Raw genomic sequence first — 16546 nt, 5'->3', positions numbered from 1 at the left:
AGAAGAAGAAGAAGAAGAAGAAGAAGAAGAAGAAGAAGAAGAAGAAGGAGGAGGAGGAGGAGGAGGAGGAGGAAGAGGAAGAGGAAGAGGAAGAGGAAGAGGAGGAGGAAGAAGGAAGAAGGAGGAAGAAGATGTCAGAATTCAGAACCTTCAAAGTCACCTATGTTTAACTGGTGGGAGATGAAAGGTGATCTTGCAAAAAAAAAAAAAATACTGAGGAGTATTCAGACAGATAAGAAAATCAAAAGGGCAAACAAAGTGTCTCAGAAGTCAAAGAAATATATCACCAAAGAGGAAAGGGATGGTAAACAGTGTCAAAAGCTGCCCAGAGATAAAAGGATAATGAGGACTGAGAAAAGCCATTGGATTTAGCAGCTAAGAAAACACTGTTAACCTTGAAGAGATGACTTGTGTTGTGGCCATGGGACTGAGGTTTCGATGAGGAGAGCAGCTAGGTGGCTCTGTCCATAGAGTGTGAGGCCTGGAGTCAGGTAAGACTCATTTTCCTGAGTTTAAATCTGGCCCATGGCACTAAGCTGTGTGAATCTGGAAAAGTCACTTAACTTTGTTTGCCTTTGCTTTTTCATCATGTGAGCTGGAGAAGAAAATGGCAAACCACTCCAGTATCTTTACCAAGAAAATCCTCAATGGGGACATGACTGAAACACGACTGAACTGAAAGGAAATGAAGAAATGAAGACGTACAGATGACACTGTTTAGGATCTTCCTAGAATGATGCTTAATATACACTGATTGAACTGAAATCTCATGAAGACTAAAACTGTATAGCTTTACCATAAAAATGCAGTTGATGATATTTTAAAACTGATAGTGTAACTGCTCACTACGACTCTGATGATACAAGCTCCTTGTAAAGGCTGTCTCATTATTCATACTTGTAAGCCCCAGAGCCTAGAACACTGGCTGGCACATAGTACGTATTTATTTAATATGTGATGATTGAAAGGGTGATTAATACTCTTGGTTATAAGAAGTAGGAGGGAGGAAGAAACAAGCAGTTGGAAAACCAAAGAAGACTCGTGATCTATTCATGTAGTGTTTGCCAAGTTGCCACACAACTCAGTGAGGTAGGCCAGTATTATTATTCTCATTTTGCAGGGATGCAAAGTGGGGCTCAGTGTTTGAATGATTTGCCCAAGTAACACACATACTATCAAGTCAAATGAGAGACTCATATATAAGCCCCTTCTGTGGCTATGTAAAAATGAATTTAGTGCAGAATGAATGTTTAGGCACTATTTCTAACGGAGAGACAAGGGCGATAAATATTGTCTAGATTCAAGGATAAATCCAGGTTTTTTCCTCTAACTTACCTTTCTGGATACCCCAGACTGTATTTCTTAGGTTCTGAGTATGCAAAAATAGAACTGCCCAACTTGAGATTAGCAAGATTTGCTCAAAGTGATACAGTGGACAGTAGGGTAGAACCTGGAATCAAGAAGACTCGAATTCAAATCCTGCCTCAGAGATTTCCCAGGGTTATGACCCTGAGTAAGCTGCTTAACCACTGTCTCAATTTCCTAATCTGTAAAATTGACCTAATAATAGCACCTACCTCCCAAGACTGAGAGGATCAAATGAAATAATATTTGAAAAGTACTTTTCAAACCTTACAGCACTGTATAAATGCTAGCTATTTTTACCATTACTACTACCACTACCAACACTATTATTATTATTATTACAGTGCTAAGAAATAACCTCATCTTCCTGCTGAAGATCAAGGCAATCTGCTTTCCTGAGAAGACTGAGACAAAGGACCAAAATGTTGCAAATAAGAAGTAATCCCTCAAATGGGAGGCTTTTGGTTAAGATTTATAGGATCACCTTTTTCCTCAAGATTTCATGTGAAAAGGGCTCCTAAAGCATGCATGCACACAAGACCAGAACAATCAGCTTCCAATGTTTTTTTTTCCTCTAGTTTCCATCACATGGAACTAATACAATGATGGTTCATACTACCTATATTCTCAGGTAGAGCTGAGCAGTTCCTCTCTGCTCAGAGCTCCTCTGGAATGCAACAGGAGCTGTGTGTGGAAGGCATGGTGGTGCAAAAAGCCCAAGAATCAAGTCAGTTACGTCTACCAAGAAAGGAATTTATGTTAGTTAGAAAAGTACTATTGTAAGATGGTGCTCTGTTAACCCATGTGAATTTAATAGCATCCAATTCCGTATTAATTTTCTCCAACCACTGCATACAAACCCCAAAGAAAAGTTACCTATAAAATGCCAGTGGGCATGAAATTGAAAGCAAATGCAACCAAGTCTCCTCCTGCATTAAGGTACATCTGATATGTAAAAGTATACCCTAGTCTACAACTGTCACATTATCTAAACCTAAGGAATGAGTTTAGAATTTTGTGGCAGACTGTTCTCTAGATAACTCTCCCAGGGGACTTTCCCAACATATGATGTTCTCTGTTTCTGCTTCTCCCCATCTTTAATCCATTAAAAACAAGTACTACTCTTTCAGTTCTGGACCACCAGTGTGGACACACGTTTTCTTTTAGAAAATCAAGTCTTATTTATAAACTAGTCCTAGCCCTCCCAAAGGAAGGACAGCTAATGTGACTTGCCTTTTGCAGCAAAAGTAATGAAAAGAGGCTGGTAGCCATTGCCTGATGATTAAAAACCATCTTGAGATGTGATATGGTAAAAGTAGTCAGAACCAAGAAAAAATGAGTTTTAGATTTCTTTTTTGGGGGGCTAGGTGGTGGTAGAGAATAGTTAATGGTATAATATTCTCCATCCTCACCTTCAGTGATACTATACCGTCCAGGGTTAATAACTACTTACAATCAAAAGTTGCCAAGAACTTTTCTCATAACACTGTGAGGAAGGTAATACAAATATTACCCCCATTTTACAGAGGAAAACAGTTCTGAAAGATTAAGTGACTTGCCCGCAATCAAATAAGTTAGCAGAAAATGGTAGAGCTGGGAGTGAACATGTGACATGAGGCTTAGAAAAATCAAGTTCAATGGCTAATTAACCAATGGCTCCATAAGGAAGAACATTTAGAGAAAATGCAAAGACTACTAACCATATTAAACAGGCACTGGATGTCATGCCACATTTAAGGCTTTGGATTTCCTAACCATGAGGATACAAACAAGTAACTATTTCCTAGGAATTATTCCACCTGTCATCTGGCAATGTCCATACTATTGCATAGTGACCCTGCTACATAACTTCCAAGAGCAGAGGACAAAAAGCCCGCTTCCCTGCAACAAATAAAAATTAGGGAAAAAGTGAATAGACTTGTTCTAGAGCAGATCATACATTAATCTATATCATAGCTTAATAATTCACAGACTATGTGTGTATAAGAACGTGTATATACATGTATATATATAATAGAAAGAGAGAAATTAAATTCAAATCAATAAGACAGTCTGCTGAATATATCCTATGGTGCTAGGTACCAAGGAGGTAGACAAAGATGTATAAGATGCATTTTCTGCCCTTAAAGAAGAAGACATCTTGCTAAAATAAATATACAGTGAAAAAGCATGGAGTTTTTAATGTACTATCAGAGTTTATAGAAGGGGTGGCTTTCTTGTTGGGAAGCAAGGAAGACACTATTGGAGAAAGCAGAATTTTGTCTGAGCCTTGAAGGACAGATGGGGTTTTTTTAAGTGACAGAGATTACAATGGGGAGTGGGGGAGGGAAACAAGTATTATAACCAAAGGGTCAGTCAAGTGTGGGACATCTCTGGGAAATGGCCACTAGACCAACTTAGATGTAACACTCGAAGAGAAGAGGCCTTACTACAGAGATTCTCAAATGCCAAGGTGAGTTTGACCTTCATTAGTAAAGTGTGAAAGTTTCAGAACAGGAAAAACACACAATGAGATTTATGCATTAGGAAATGTAAGATGACCTAAAGGTTGCACTCAGAGGTTATTGCAATAATCTTAACAGGTAGTATGTGTGCCCATTGATTTCCCAACAAACTGTGGAACAGGAATGTAATGAAATATTACTGTGTTTAGACCAAAAATGAATATTAAAAATTCAGAGGAGCATAGAGAGAAAACAAATCCCCTTCCCTTCCTTATGGATAGTAAATTATTGATGTATGGAATACTGTATATACTATTAGATATGGTTGAAGAGGTAGTTGCTTCTGCTAAACCACTTTTTAAAAAAATCTTTGTTACAACAGACAGTTTGTTGGGTAGAGGATATGAAAGATAGATCTAGAAATTAACATTCTGTAAAAACACAAAATATCACTAAAATGAGATTAATGAAATGTGTAGTGAGTACCTGAACTCAAGACAGTGGCAGTAGAGAAAGGAGTAAAGACAGTTTACAGTAAGATGGGACTTAGCATCTGCCTGAGAAAAAAGCTAAAGAGTTTCATTTCACAGGTGGGGGGAAAAAAACCTAAAGGGAAGCTGAGAGTCATACAAGAGATTCTGAAGCACAGATTAATCTGGCAAATCATTCCTCTTTCATCAGTCCTGGTGCAAAATCAGCGCAGAACCGTTGTGATTACATTTATTATAAGATGATATTTCAGCAAAAACAGCCTTCTGATATTTAACTGCTTAATAAACCACATCATGTTCCCCCCTGACCCCAAGTCTGTCAGTTTCAATAATTTCCAGTGATTAGAAATTCTTCTCTTCCCCTGAAAATGAAAACTAAGGCTTCAATAAGCAATCCATTGTGAGGAGTGTCACGGAGATTCCAGCTAGACTTACCTGTCAGCCATCCTGCAGTGGTCCTCACCTGGGGGGTGTGAGCACAAAAGTGCCAGTCAAACCCTCTGAAGCTCTTCCAGGCCGTGCCTGACTGCATGTTTTAAGACAACAGTGCCACAGCTTGTGAGTGTTCATAGTAAAAGGCCATGTGGGGTTAGGGGGAGTCTCCCATTTCCTTCCCTTCTTGCCCTCATTGTACTACTTACTACCTATTCAAGACACTGGGCTGCCTTCTCTGCTTCCAGGGAAATCAGCAAAAGCTGCAACTGGTGCTACTGGAGCCAATTTCATTTTCACTCCCCACTGGGCCACTGGGAAGAGCTATATATACAAGAAACAGGGGCAGAGTTCCATCAACTACACTGGAAAAGGAAGTAGAGAGGAATGAGGCACAGCTTGCAGTCTACTTTCCCTAGACCCCCTCTTCTCCTCCTCAGACCAGCTGGCACAGAGCAGTAACCTCCAATGCCTGGCAGAGAGAGAATGATACCAGAGAGGATGCCATTGGTTCTCCCTGCTACTGAAGAGACACGGGGCAGGGTGGGGGGGATGGGGGGGTGGGGTGGCACTGACAGAAGACTGGGAAGTGTGGGAAAAGGAAAAAGGGGAGGTGGCAGAAAAAGCAGGAAAGGGGGGAAGGAAACAAGAGAGGGGGAAAGGGGAAAAGGAGCAGATGGAAAAGGAAAGGGAAAAGAGGAAGAAGGGAGAAAAGAAAGGGGAAAGCAAAAGGAAAGGGGGAGGGGAGGAAAGAAAAGAGAGGAAGGGGAAAAGGAAAGAGAGGAAAGAAATGTAGAAAAGAAAAGAGATAAAGACAAGAGTAGCTGAGAGGTTACAGAGGACAAACACTACGAATAAAAGGAAGCTTAGTCCAATGGCAGTCTATTGCCCTAATCAAAGGAGAATTTGCCTGGATCTGATGTAACTCCAGGAGGGATGAAATTCCTGATGAGAAACCAGTCTCTTCTTCCAAGTACTCAGGTAAGTGCTACCATGCAACTCAATAACCTCACCTAGTTACAAAGGAAGGATTAAGGAGAGGACAGGGCCCCAAAGCTCTTCAGATATTAAGATTAGGACCCCATTCAAATTCCTGAGACATGTGAGGAGGTGGCTGGGGATGAGGGTAATGGTTATGGGATTTGAAGGTCTTCCATGCCCCTTGAACTTGCGGACATAGCAGGAAGGGGTGGGGTAAGAGGAAGCTGAAGCCAAACTAGAGTCAATGCAGTGACTGGAAGCAGCAGCTGTGGCACAAACTCCCTTTTTTTTTGAGCCAGCCAGAATTTCTACTAAAGACTCCTGCTGAGGACTGCCATGGACGGGAACTGCGGGGGGCCAGAGCTGCTGGGAGAAAGCTGTGTGGATGTTGAGCAGTTGCCATGAGTGAGGAAGGGAGGATCTTTGCTTGAGGTAGCCTGTTCTGTTTTGAAGGCTTGAGAATGTGGGTGTTTACTACATTAACTACATGTGCCGACTTCATAACCACTGTGATGGCTTGGACTTTCTGGTTTGGGGATTCAATTTTTAGGTATTTGAATAAATGTTCTAGCTATACCCCCCATGTAGAGAGCCTGTTACATTTTTTGATTAATAACTATATCAGCATATTTACAGTTACTGTAGGCATTGTGAATGCTGCGTTGTTGGTACAATGAGTTAGGAATGTGGGCAGCAGAGAAGATGCAAACTGTGAAAATCACGGGCTTGAGAGTTATAAGAGCCCTTAGAAACCATCTGGTTCCAAGGCTGAGAAAAATATGAAGCACAAACTTAACTGTATGACCTAATAATACCCACCACCACCACCACCACCACCACCACCACCACCACCACCACCACCAATCACTTATATATAGCACTTTTTAGTGTCTCATATACATTTGATCCTCACAACGACCCCATGAAGTAGGTATAACAGGTATTATTATGCCCCTTTTACCCTTTAAAAAGGTTAAATGATTTGCCCATGATCACAGAGCTAGAAAGTATCAGAAGTAGGATTAAAACCTAAGCACTCTAGCTCCAAATCCATTCTTCTTTCAATAATACCTTGCATGGTTTTCTAACTTCACTGTCTTGCTTTATCATCACTTGCCTGTGACAAATCTGGTTCTTCAAAAATAAAAGAAATAAAATAATATAAAAACCAGTCCCGCATCCAGGAGTCCAAGACTCATCTAGCAAATCAAGCAAAGTGACTTTGATAGAGACAAGGGTTGGCCAATCAATCTGATTTCAGTTTAGATGAGAGGACCGATTCTCTGAACTACCTGGTCCAAATTAACCAGGAATGTGTTTCTCCAAAAGTAATTCAATTCCCAAACAAAACAAATCTGGCGTACTTTAATACATGCGCTACCTAGTTAGATTAAAAAAACATTCATCGGGGCAGCCAGGTAGCACAGCGAGTAAGAGCACCGGCCCCAGTGTTGGGATGACCTGGGGATCAAATCTGGGCTCAGACACTTAGCACCATACCCAGAAATAACTAGCTGTGTAACCTTGAGCAAGTTACTTAACCCCAATTGCTTAAAAAAAAAAAATTCATCGACTGGGTGGTACAGACCTTGATGGTGGCAACCCATGACCCTAAATTCAAGCGCCTTGGGAGTATCAACCTTTAGCTAATCAAGAAAAACCCTTTAAGGAGAAATAAGTTTGGAGTCATATCTTAACATCTTTTTGCCCTTTTTTTTTTGAGGGGGGGGGGAAGACTGGGCAATTGGGGTTAAGTGACTTGTCCAAGGTCACACAGCCAGCACATGTTAAGTATCTGAGGCCAAATTTGAACTCAGATCCTCCTGACTCCAGGGCCAGTGCTCTAATCAATGCGCTAACTAGCTGCCCCCATATCTTAACATTAATGATAAACACACCTTGGTAGAAAGAAGGGCAGGATAGTACAAGAGACAGAAAGATGCCCTTGGAATCACAACAACCTAGACCAGGAGAGGGGAATCTGAGGCCTCAAGGGCACAGGGGGCCCTCTGGTCCTCATGTTCTGTGAAGTCTGGATTCAGTCAAAGGGTCAAACTTGAGGACCTAGAGGGCCACATGTAGCCTCCAGGCCACAGGTTCCCCATCCCTGACCTAAATTTGAATCCCACTTTGCATATTTATTAACAGTGTCCACAAAAAAGTCTCTTAAGCCTCTCTGAGCTTCCACTGTTTCAGCTATGAAATGGGGATAATAACACCAATTGTGTCTGGCTCGCAGAATTGTTTTAATGTCCAGCAGAGATACGAATGTAAACTATTTTATAGGCTTTAAATCACTGTCAGTTGTTATTATTGTTGCTAGAAAGGAGAGGAAACTTCCATGTAGCCAGTTACAGAATGGACAAAAAGGCAGACAGAATTTCCATGTAGGGATTATCCCAAAGATGATTTTGGAGAGATCTGGAAGAGCCAAATTAATGGACAACTTTGAACAGTCATCACTCTAGCACCATGATGCTACTAACAAATATAACAAAAATCAGACACCTAAATAAAACAAAAGGGCTTTATTTTCACCTTAAAGTATGATAATTCAGAGAAACAAGTCAACCACATAAGGGAATCCAGTCTTACCTTTCCCAAAGAAAAATTTACGGTAATAGTAGGCTCCAAGGTCAATGTGTTCTATGATGTAACGTTTCACCTTCTCCCTGTGAATTGGCTGGTTTTCTCTCGGCACCTCCAAAACCGAAACACCTGCATTTGTGCAGTGGGAGCTGAGGGAGGACTCAAAGGAGCAGCTTTCACCTGTAGAGGAAGAAGCTGAGTTCGCCCTAGAAAGTGCAATCCTTCTGTCTCCCTCCCCACCTGTCTCATTCCTGAAATAGGGACAACTCAGCACAAGGTCATTGCTTTTCCCATCTCCCTCATCAGCATCAAGGTTCTCCTTAGAGTTGAGATCCTCCTTGCTTCCCAAAGGAGATTCACAGTTTCCTGCCTGGCCTGTTGTCATCTGAGTCTGTGATGCCGCTGAAGCGCCAGTGGTTATGTTTTTTCTTTTCCCCACATTAGCCCTTGTAGCCATGGCTTCATTGATATTAAACAAAATGCTCTGGACATCATAATGTGCAAAACACTTTTGACAATTCCATGGGCGAATGCTCCTCTCAAGTCGACTCTCCTCCAGATCGGATGTGAATTTGAAAGTTTCATGCTCACTTTTGACAGTTCGTAGCTTCCTGAAAAGGGATGTTTCCACTGATTCTGATTTTAATCTCCGCTTGAAATTCTTTTCCCTGTCTCTTCCCATCAGCAGGGCATTGTCCATGTATTCCAACCCTGAGATACGGACAAATTCTCCTCTAGAAATCTGTGCTGCGGCATGAAGACTGGGAGAGATTGTAGGATCACAGTGGAAGAACTCAGGAAACCCAAATGGGGCGAGAGCTTTGTGTTCGTAATTGTCTACTCTGTACCCTCTGAGCATTGCAAAAAAATTTTCCCCCGATAAGCCTTGCCTATCGATAGAAGAAGTGCTTCCATATTCCCTATGTAGGGCTGCCCCAGTATTCGGGTTAACGGCGTTCTGGTCTAAGACGTCTTCAGCATCAATGTCACTGATGGTGACATCACTATTGCTTCTCTGCCTTATGGGGTGAAGTCCTCCTCGCTGTGGAGAATGAATAAAGATATCCCCTATGGTGTACTTGGTCTCAGCAAATTCCATATCAAGCTGTTCCTCTTGCTGCCCATCACCCTGGTCATTTTGTCCGTTCTGCATGACTGCCGCCGCCACCGCAGTTTCATAAGAGGCTTGTGATCGGCTCTCCCATAATGCCTTGCAACTTATCTCCTTAGAGCAGTCCTTCTTAGGGGGCCATTCAGATACCCTTGCTCGAACACCCATTTTGGGCATAGCTGGTGTGCCATTGGCTGGACCCCCACTTTCACTGACATTTGAAACATTCAAAGATGTCGGAGGTCCCATATTGCCATTCAAGGCCTTAAATTTTCGAGCAAAATAATCATCCGACTGCATGGTGCGTGGAGAATCCTTAAACTTTGAAGAGGCCCTGGTGAACTGGTGCGTGTCTTCCTGGGACTGTCGTGGATCGCTCATGTCCACTCACAGGCAAGCAGTGACAAGCCTTACCAGGAAGCCTGGTGTCGTTGTCATTACATGTTTTATTTACAGCATAAACAACCAGGGAGAAGTTGCTACCACATTAGATGCAGAAATGAGTTCTTATATAGCTGTGTTTTGTCAGTTGGTAGTTTAGTTTTTCCTTTATTGTCTGTTTTTCAATCTATCTCTCTGTGTGTATACATATACATATATATATACATATTTTTTTTTTAAGCTAAGAGAGAAGAGTTATCAGAATATCAATTCTTCAAAGGCAAGAAGGGATCTCATCAACGCCACTTGTGATGATTTAAATTTCTTTCCTGTTCACCAGTGTTTGGCATGACATCTGAGCAAGAGCTTCTTTTATCTAAAATGAAAAGGAGAAAAATTACCATTAGCAATGTACATGTTTCAGGTTGAGCAAATCCTATGGCATTGCAAAAAAATGTTTTTGATCAGACAGAAACAAAAACAATGTGATGAATGATCGCCTCATAGAATCAAAATACAAAATGCTAGTCTTGCAAACCTCCCCAGACGTTTCTGCCATAGACCTGACATAAATCCTTTTAGGCCTAGGCCTCAGCTTTTCTCCTCCCAAAGTGGGTACAGTTTTCAACAGAAGTGCAGAGTTGGAGGTGGCCTAACCTAGTCTCCCTGTACTGCCACCACAATATTTTGTGAGCTCATGTTGTGATTCCTTTTGTGCCTCCTACAGGAAGGTCAGAATATTAGAGAAATGACTCCAAAGTAGCAAATTTCCTTATTTTCTGGGGCAGTCCTCAGTTCCTGTGTCTGAACTAAAAGACTGATGCAGTGGATCTCTGGTTTTTAAAATCTACTTCATTTGTACAGGGGGTTCCAGAGATCTATACTCTACTGAATCCCATTCACTCCCAGTTCTAAAAAGAAGAAAGAGATCATCATCTCAGCCATTTAGAAAACAATTTAAAGTCTGCAAAGCGCTATCTGGACCTTTTCATCACCCTTTTATGATGCTACAGGTATTCTATTCCCATTTTACAGATGAAAAAGCAGAAGAGGAGAGATTAAGTGACTTGTGTGTGGCTAAACAACCAGGAAGGGTCGGTGGTAGAATTCAAATGAAGTCTTATTCCCAAATTCAGATCTGTGTACTTTCCCTTACATTCTTTTGTTGTTCATTTATTTCAGTTGCGTCTGACTCTCTGTGGCCCCATTTGGGGTTTTCTTGGCAGAGAAACGAGAGCAATTTGCCATTTTCTTCTCCAGTCCATTTTACAGAGGAAGAAACTGAGGCAAACAGGGTTAAGTGACTTGCCCAGGGTCACACAGTTAGTAAGTATCTGAGACCAGGTTTGAGCTCAGGAAGATGAGAGTCTTCCTCACTCTGGCCCTGGCACTTTATCCACTGTGCTACCTAGGGGCCCATTATACCATCGAGACTACTCCCCTCACCATCAAAAAGCAAAGCCCCAGTGGAATTAACAGGTGAAATCACAGTTTGAAGAGAAACTGAGAAAAAGCGCAGATTCATATTTGAAATGAAATTAGAGACACTGTCATGTTATGTTCATCTCAAGCCTGGTACAGAGAGAGGAATTGTACATTCAGTGGGGAATTTGAATTAAATAGCCTTTAAATCTAAGACTCTATGATTCACATCAGTATTTCAGAGTGGAAAGCGGCTCCTTGTAATCCAAAACAATCTAAGAAGAATCCCTTCCATCATATTCAAGTGGGCATCAAACCTTTCCTTGAAAACCTGAAGTAAGGAGTATCTACTTCTTCCCAAGGCAACCATTCCACTTTTTTTTGGGGGGGGACTTTTAACTTCTGGGGAGGTTTTTCCTTACATCAAACCTAACTTACGTGAACCTCACCTTCCTCACTTATGAAACAGATATAACTTCTGCCCTGCCAACCTCACAGAGTTATTTTAAGGATCAAATGAGGTAAGTAAACCTTTGAAATTCAACACTCTATAATTAAAGCAGGTAGTTAACCATATATGCAGGTGTACAACATTCATAGACAGCATATCTCTGGTCACTAAAGGGAGACAGAAACTTAACATCAAGATGTTTCTAACTTCACCCCAAATACATTAGTCTTCTAATAATTCTGCTAATTTTAGCAGCGGTTAAAACAAAAAGACCAAGCAGAACACATTTTCCCAGTTGCTAATAGTCTATTTTATTTGTTAGCTTGTGAACAAGAGAAAAAAACATGCGGTTTCTCTGGTGATGTTGATGGTGATGGTAGTGGTAGTGGCATAACCGTTTTTCCTCAACTCTCCATCACAAGGAAATGAAAACTTTGTTGGAAAATTTCAAGATCTTAACTGCCTTAACAGTCTAAGAATTGCCTCTAATTGGCTCTTAGAGGCTTTAGGACAAATGTATGGTGCCTTGTACTGGGGGTGGGGATGGGGGAAGGGAGGAGATGCTTTGTGGGGAGTTTCTTGCCTTCTCTCCCCTCCTCTCCCTATTGTGAAAATGTAGCACTGAGTCTGGACAAGGTCTACATGCTGTTGGGTCCCACAGAAGCTTTTCTTCCTTCAGCAATCAGGGAAGCCATAATGATCTTTTCGGATGTGACACGGAGTCAATCTAGATGAACACTCTCATGGTTTACTGTGGGGCGAGGAAGAGTGGAGGAGGAAAACTGCTCGCTCTCCATCTGGTTCCACTCCATTGTAATAAAGGAACTGCTGATATTTAAAAGCATCGGGGATGATTTTGAGTCAAAAGTGCTTTCCTCCCCACCAAAATCGCCTCTCACTAAATCATTCCAGAGAAATAGAGGAAGCGAAGACTGAGCAACATATAGGAAACAATAACTTTCCAGTGGCTTTCTGTGATCAATAAATACCTGCTGATTGATTGTGTTAAATGTACTCTATGGTACAGGTGCTCCACAGACCACTTTGGCTGCTTCCATGATACTTAACCCAACTTTTAAGTTACACAATTACGTCTCATCTTTGATGCGGCACTAAGTGGGTAAAGAGTAAATACTGATGGCAATATAGATATATATTCCTTTATAGGGATCTCAGCATCATTTGTAGAAAAATCAGACACATTCAACTTAATGTGACTAAGCTATGCAGCCAGAAGAAATATAGCTAACTTCTAATAACCTGCTGTCAACTCTAATGAATGAATGAAGTACTTATTGATCAATAAATAAACCTACTATGTGCCAGGTATTCACTATGTACAAAGAACTGTGTTTTGCTAGATAAAAGAAATTTAAAGAAAATGAAAAAACCTATCAATGTATTTCTCTTCCACATGGCTTCTGAGAAAAGGAAACAAAATATATTCCAATAAACGTGTCTGGCCCCACCTTTCTCCATTTACTCCCCACCTACCTCTAACTAACCCCCTTGCAGAACTTACCAAAAGAGAAATAGCCAAAGGACAGAAATTCAGAAGTAAAAAAGGTATTCCCTAAATTACCTTCTTCTAAATGTTACTATAATCTTTTTTGTACCCATTCACACTTTGAAATCTCTGGCTTCTAGATCCTGGCATAGTTATGTATGACTATAATAGTCCCATATCTTAATGTCTGATGACCGAAAAATGTGTGGGAGCCTATAACTCTCAGGTTTTAGAGGAAAGGAATAAATCACTACAAGGTTCTTTCTAAAAACAAAAATCCCTTATCATTTTGAGTTTGTAGCTAATTTTACTGCAAACTTAAAGGCTTTAAATTTGTCATTGGGGGTATTCCCTGTACTGATTCTCAGAACTCTCTAACTCAGTAACAAATCTTCAAGACTTGCGGCTGAAAAATTCATCACCCTAGAGCCAAGTTAGTGATGAGTCAATCTGCACTCCATTGTACTGCTGCCAGGCCTGTACACTAAGCCAGTTTTCCCTTGTGGTGACAAGAGCTGTATTTCAATAATGCTTCAAGGGGTCAATTTTGCATTTCATGAAAGATGTAAAAGCAAATACATATCATCAACCCAAAGAACTACTCTGGCTCCCTCTTCTCACCACAGAGATGGAAGGCTATAGATGGTGAATGTTGGGGACACTATCAGCTTCGGTTGGATGTGCTGGTTTTGTGGGAATGTTTTAGGAACTGATATGAAAATAAAAAGCATCAGTAAAGCTTCCATTAAAAAAGAGGGGGAAATACAGATATGGTGTATGGATAAGACAGAAAAATCTTAAAGAAGGGCAGGAATTAAGGCATATAGAGGTAACAGTATATATAAAGCAAGTTGGGTTCAACATACAGAATCAAACATTCATATATTAGTATTTTTTTAAAGCAATCGGGGTTAAGTAACTTGCTCAAGGTTACATGGCCAGTTATTTCTGGGTGTGGTGCTGAGTATCTGAGTCCACATTTGATGCAGGTCATCCCAACACTGGAGCCGGTGCTCTTACTTGCTGAGCCACCTGGTTGCCCCTAAGCAATTGGGGTTAAGTAACTTGCTCAAGGTTACACGGCCAGGTGTTTCTGGGGGGTGCTTAGTGTCTGAGCCCGGGATTTGATCTCCAGGTCATCCTGACACTGGAGCCGGTGCTCTTACTTGCTGTGCTACCTGGCCACCCCATATATTAGTATTTTTAAAAAGGAAAACTAAGTAGAAGAGAAAAAAACAATGATCTCAGAACACAATGCTACTTAAACATTATTTTAATCAAGTTTCAGTGAATCTACAGGTTGAAACCAGTAAGCAAGACTGTTAACTTTACTGTACCAATTTAACAAATGAGGAAACAGACCAAAAGAGCTTAAAGCAACATAACTAATAAGTGTCGAGTCTTTCTAACTTCCAATTCTGAAGTTTATTCACTATGTGCTATAAGGTATCACCTCACTGGATCACTGGATCTATGGTAGTATGATGCATAAATGATACAGGGAGTGAGTGATAGGAAGGGGAAAGGAGGGGAGAAAGAAGGGGAATCAGGATTAATGAAGCCACAAATTTAATGAGAGTAGAAGATAACCAGAGGTTGATGTTGAAGATGACGAATGAGAGTTCATGCATGTAAATGAGCCCCTTAGAAGAGGTGTGTTCTAAGAACTTTTTTTTTTGCCTTTTTTTTGGGAGGGCAATTGGGGTTAAGTGATTTGCCCAAGGTCACACAGCTAGTTTTTGTGTTAAGTGTATGAGGCTGGATTTGAACTCAGGTCCTCCTGACTCCAGGGCCGGTGCTCTATTCACTGCGCCACCTAGCCACCCCAAGAACTTTCATTGAAGGTATACATCATTCTTCCACTTTAGAAGAAACACCTGAAAATCAAGAAGTTAGCTACTTATCATAGAGGTAAGACCAATATATCCACATAAGGACATGTTTCTCTAAAAGTGGGGAATACTGAAGTGATTACGTGGCACAGTGAATAGACCACCAGCCCTGGAGTCAGGAGGTCCTGAGTTCAAATCCGGCCTCAGACACTTAACACAAAAAACTAGCCATGTGGCCTTGGGCAAGTCACTTAACCCCAATTGCCCTACCTTCCCTCCCTCCAAAAAGCAAAATAAAATAAAAGTGGGGAATACCTGTGGCTTATCCATCCACTTAATCTCCCTTGTGTCAAAAAACATCTACTGGCAAGATGAATAGCCAGGGTCAGATTCAGACTGTTGACAGAATACAGTAAAATCAAATGACCTATACAAAGACTTGATTCAACAAACATACATAAGTATGTTCTATGTAAAGAGTGCTGTGTTGGGACAGCTAGGTGGCTCAGTGAACAGAGCACTCGCCCTGGAGTCAGGAGGACTTGAGTTCAAATTCTGCCTTAGATACTTGACACACTAGCCGTGTGACCTTGGGCAAGTCACTTAACCCCCAATTGCCCCCCCAAAAAAAGCAAAAAAAAGTGCTATGTTAGAAACTAGAAGAGATTCCAAGTTTAAGATGTAGTCCCTGACCTCAGATAATTATAAGACACAACTCTACAATAAGTGTATTAGAAAGTTTCAAAACCAAGTGTTTTGTGAAATCAGAGGAAAAGGTTAATACCCAAAGTAAATAGCATAATAGTCAAGCTTTAAATGATGAATCAGGAAGTTTTCTAAAGAAGAAAATCATACTATCAACAACCACGTGGAAAAAATAGTATTTGAAAAAGATGACAAATGTACATTTCTACAACATCTCTGTAACAGCTAACACAAAGCTAAACACAGCTAAAATTCATGCAGAATTTTAAAATTTGCGATATGCTACATATATGTGACAACATGCATGGCACATCTGCTTATAACATATATGTGTATATAATATATACATGTGTTGTGTAAGTATATATGTGATCTGATTTGATCCTCACATCAGTCCTGTGAGGTAGCGGATTTTATTGTACCCATGGAAATTGAGACTGAAAGAGCTTAAGTGACATAAGTAAGTGTCAAGTCTTTCTACCAAGTTTATCCACTAGGTGCTTTAAGGCATCACTTTAAACACATGAAAATGGCAAAAAAAATGGCAGAAGATGGAAACATCAATGTTGGAGATGCTGTGAGAATACACGCACAGTAATTTACTGCTAGTGAAACTATGGCTTAATCACTATCAAAAACAATTTGGAATTGTCTAGCAAAGTCACTAAATCATCTCATACTTGTGATTTAGTAGTCCCACTACTGGGTTTACATCCCCCAAGGGAGGTCGGTGACAGAAAGATTGGTCCCCAGCGTATCAAAAAAAAATTATAGTAACATCATTTGTAATAGTATAAAGGTAGAAATAAATTTTATGTTCAACATTCTGAGTAAA

At 40.7% G+C, this 16546-nt stretch overlaps 1 protein-coding gene across 2 annotated transcripts in view; it reads right to left on the bottom strand.

Moving 5' to 3' along the window:
• SIPA1L2 (signal induced proliferation associated 1 like 2) overlaps positions 1–16546 on the bottom strand; it is a 255321-nt gene that overhangs the window by 105060 nt on the left and 133715 nt on the right. For both annotated transcript variants that reach the window (XM_069064868.1, XM_069064869.1), the window contains exon 4: positions 8309–10170. In XM_069064868.1, coding sequence (XP_068920969.1) covers positions 8309–9794 — 1486 coding nt within the window. In that variant the 5' untranslated portion in view covers positions 9795–10170. The remainder of the gene's footprint in view (positions 1–8308; positions 10171–16546) is intronic.

This window comes from Petaurus breviceps, unplaced genomic scaffold (assembly GCF_028583685.1).
Source record: "Petaurus breviceps papuanus isolate PSGF00001 unplaced genomic scaffold, PetGlider_PUasm1.0 90650, whole genome shotgun sequence".
Lineage (NCBI taxonomy): Eukaryota > Metazoa > Chordata > Mammalia > Diprotodontia > Petauridae > Petaurus > Petaurus breviceps.
Note: the sequence above shows the minus strand (reverse complement) of the source record. Positions and strands in the feature narration are given on the sequence as shown.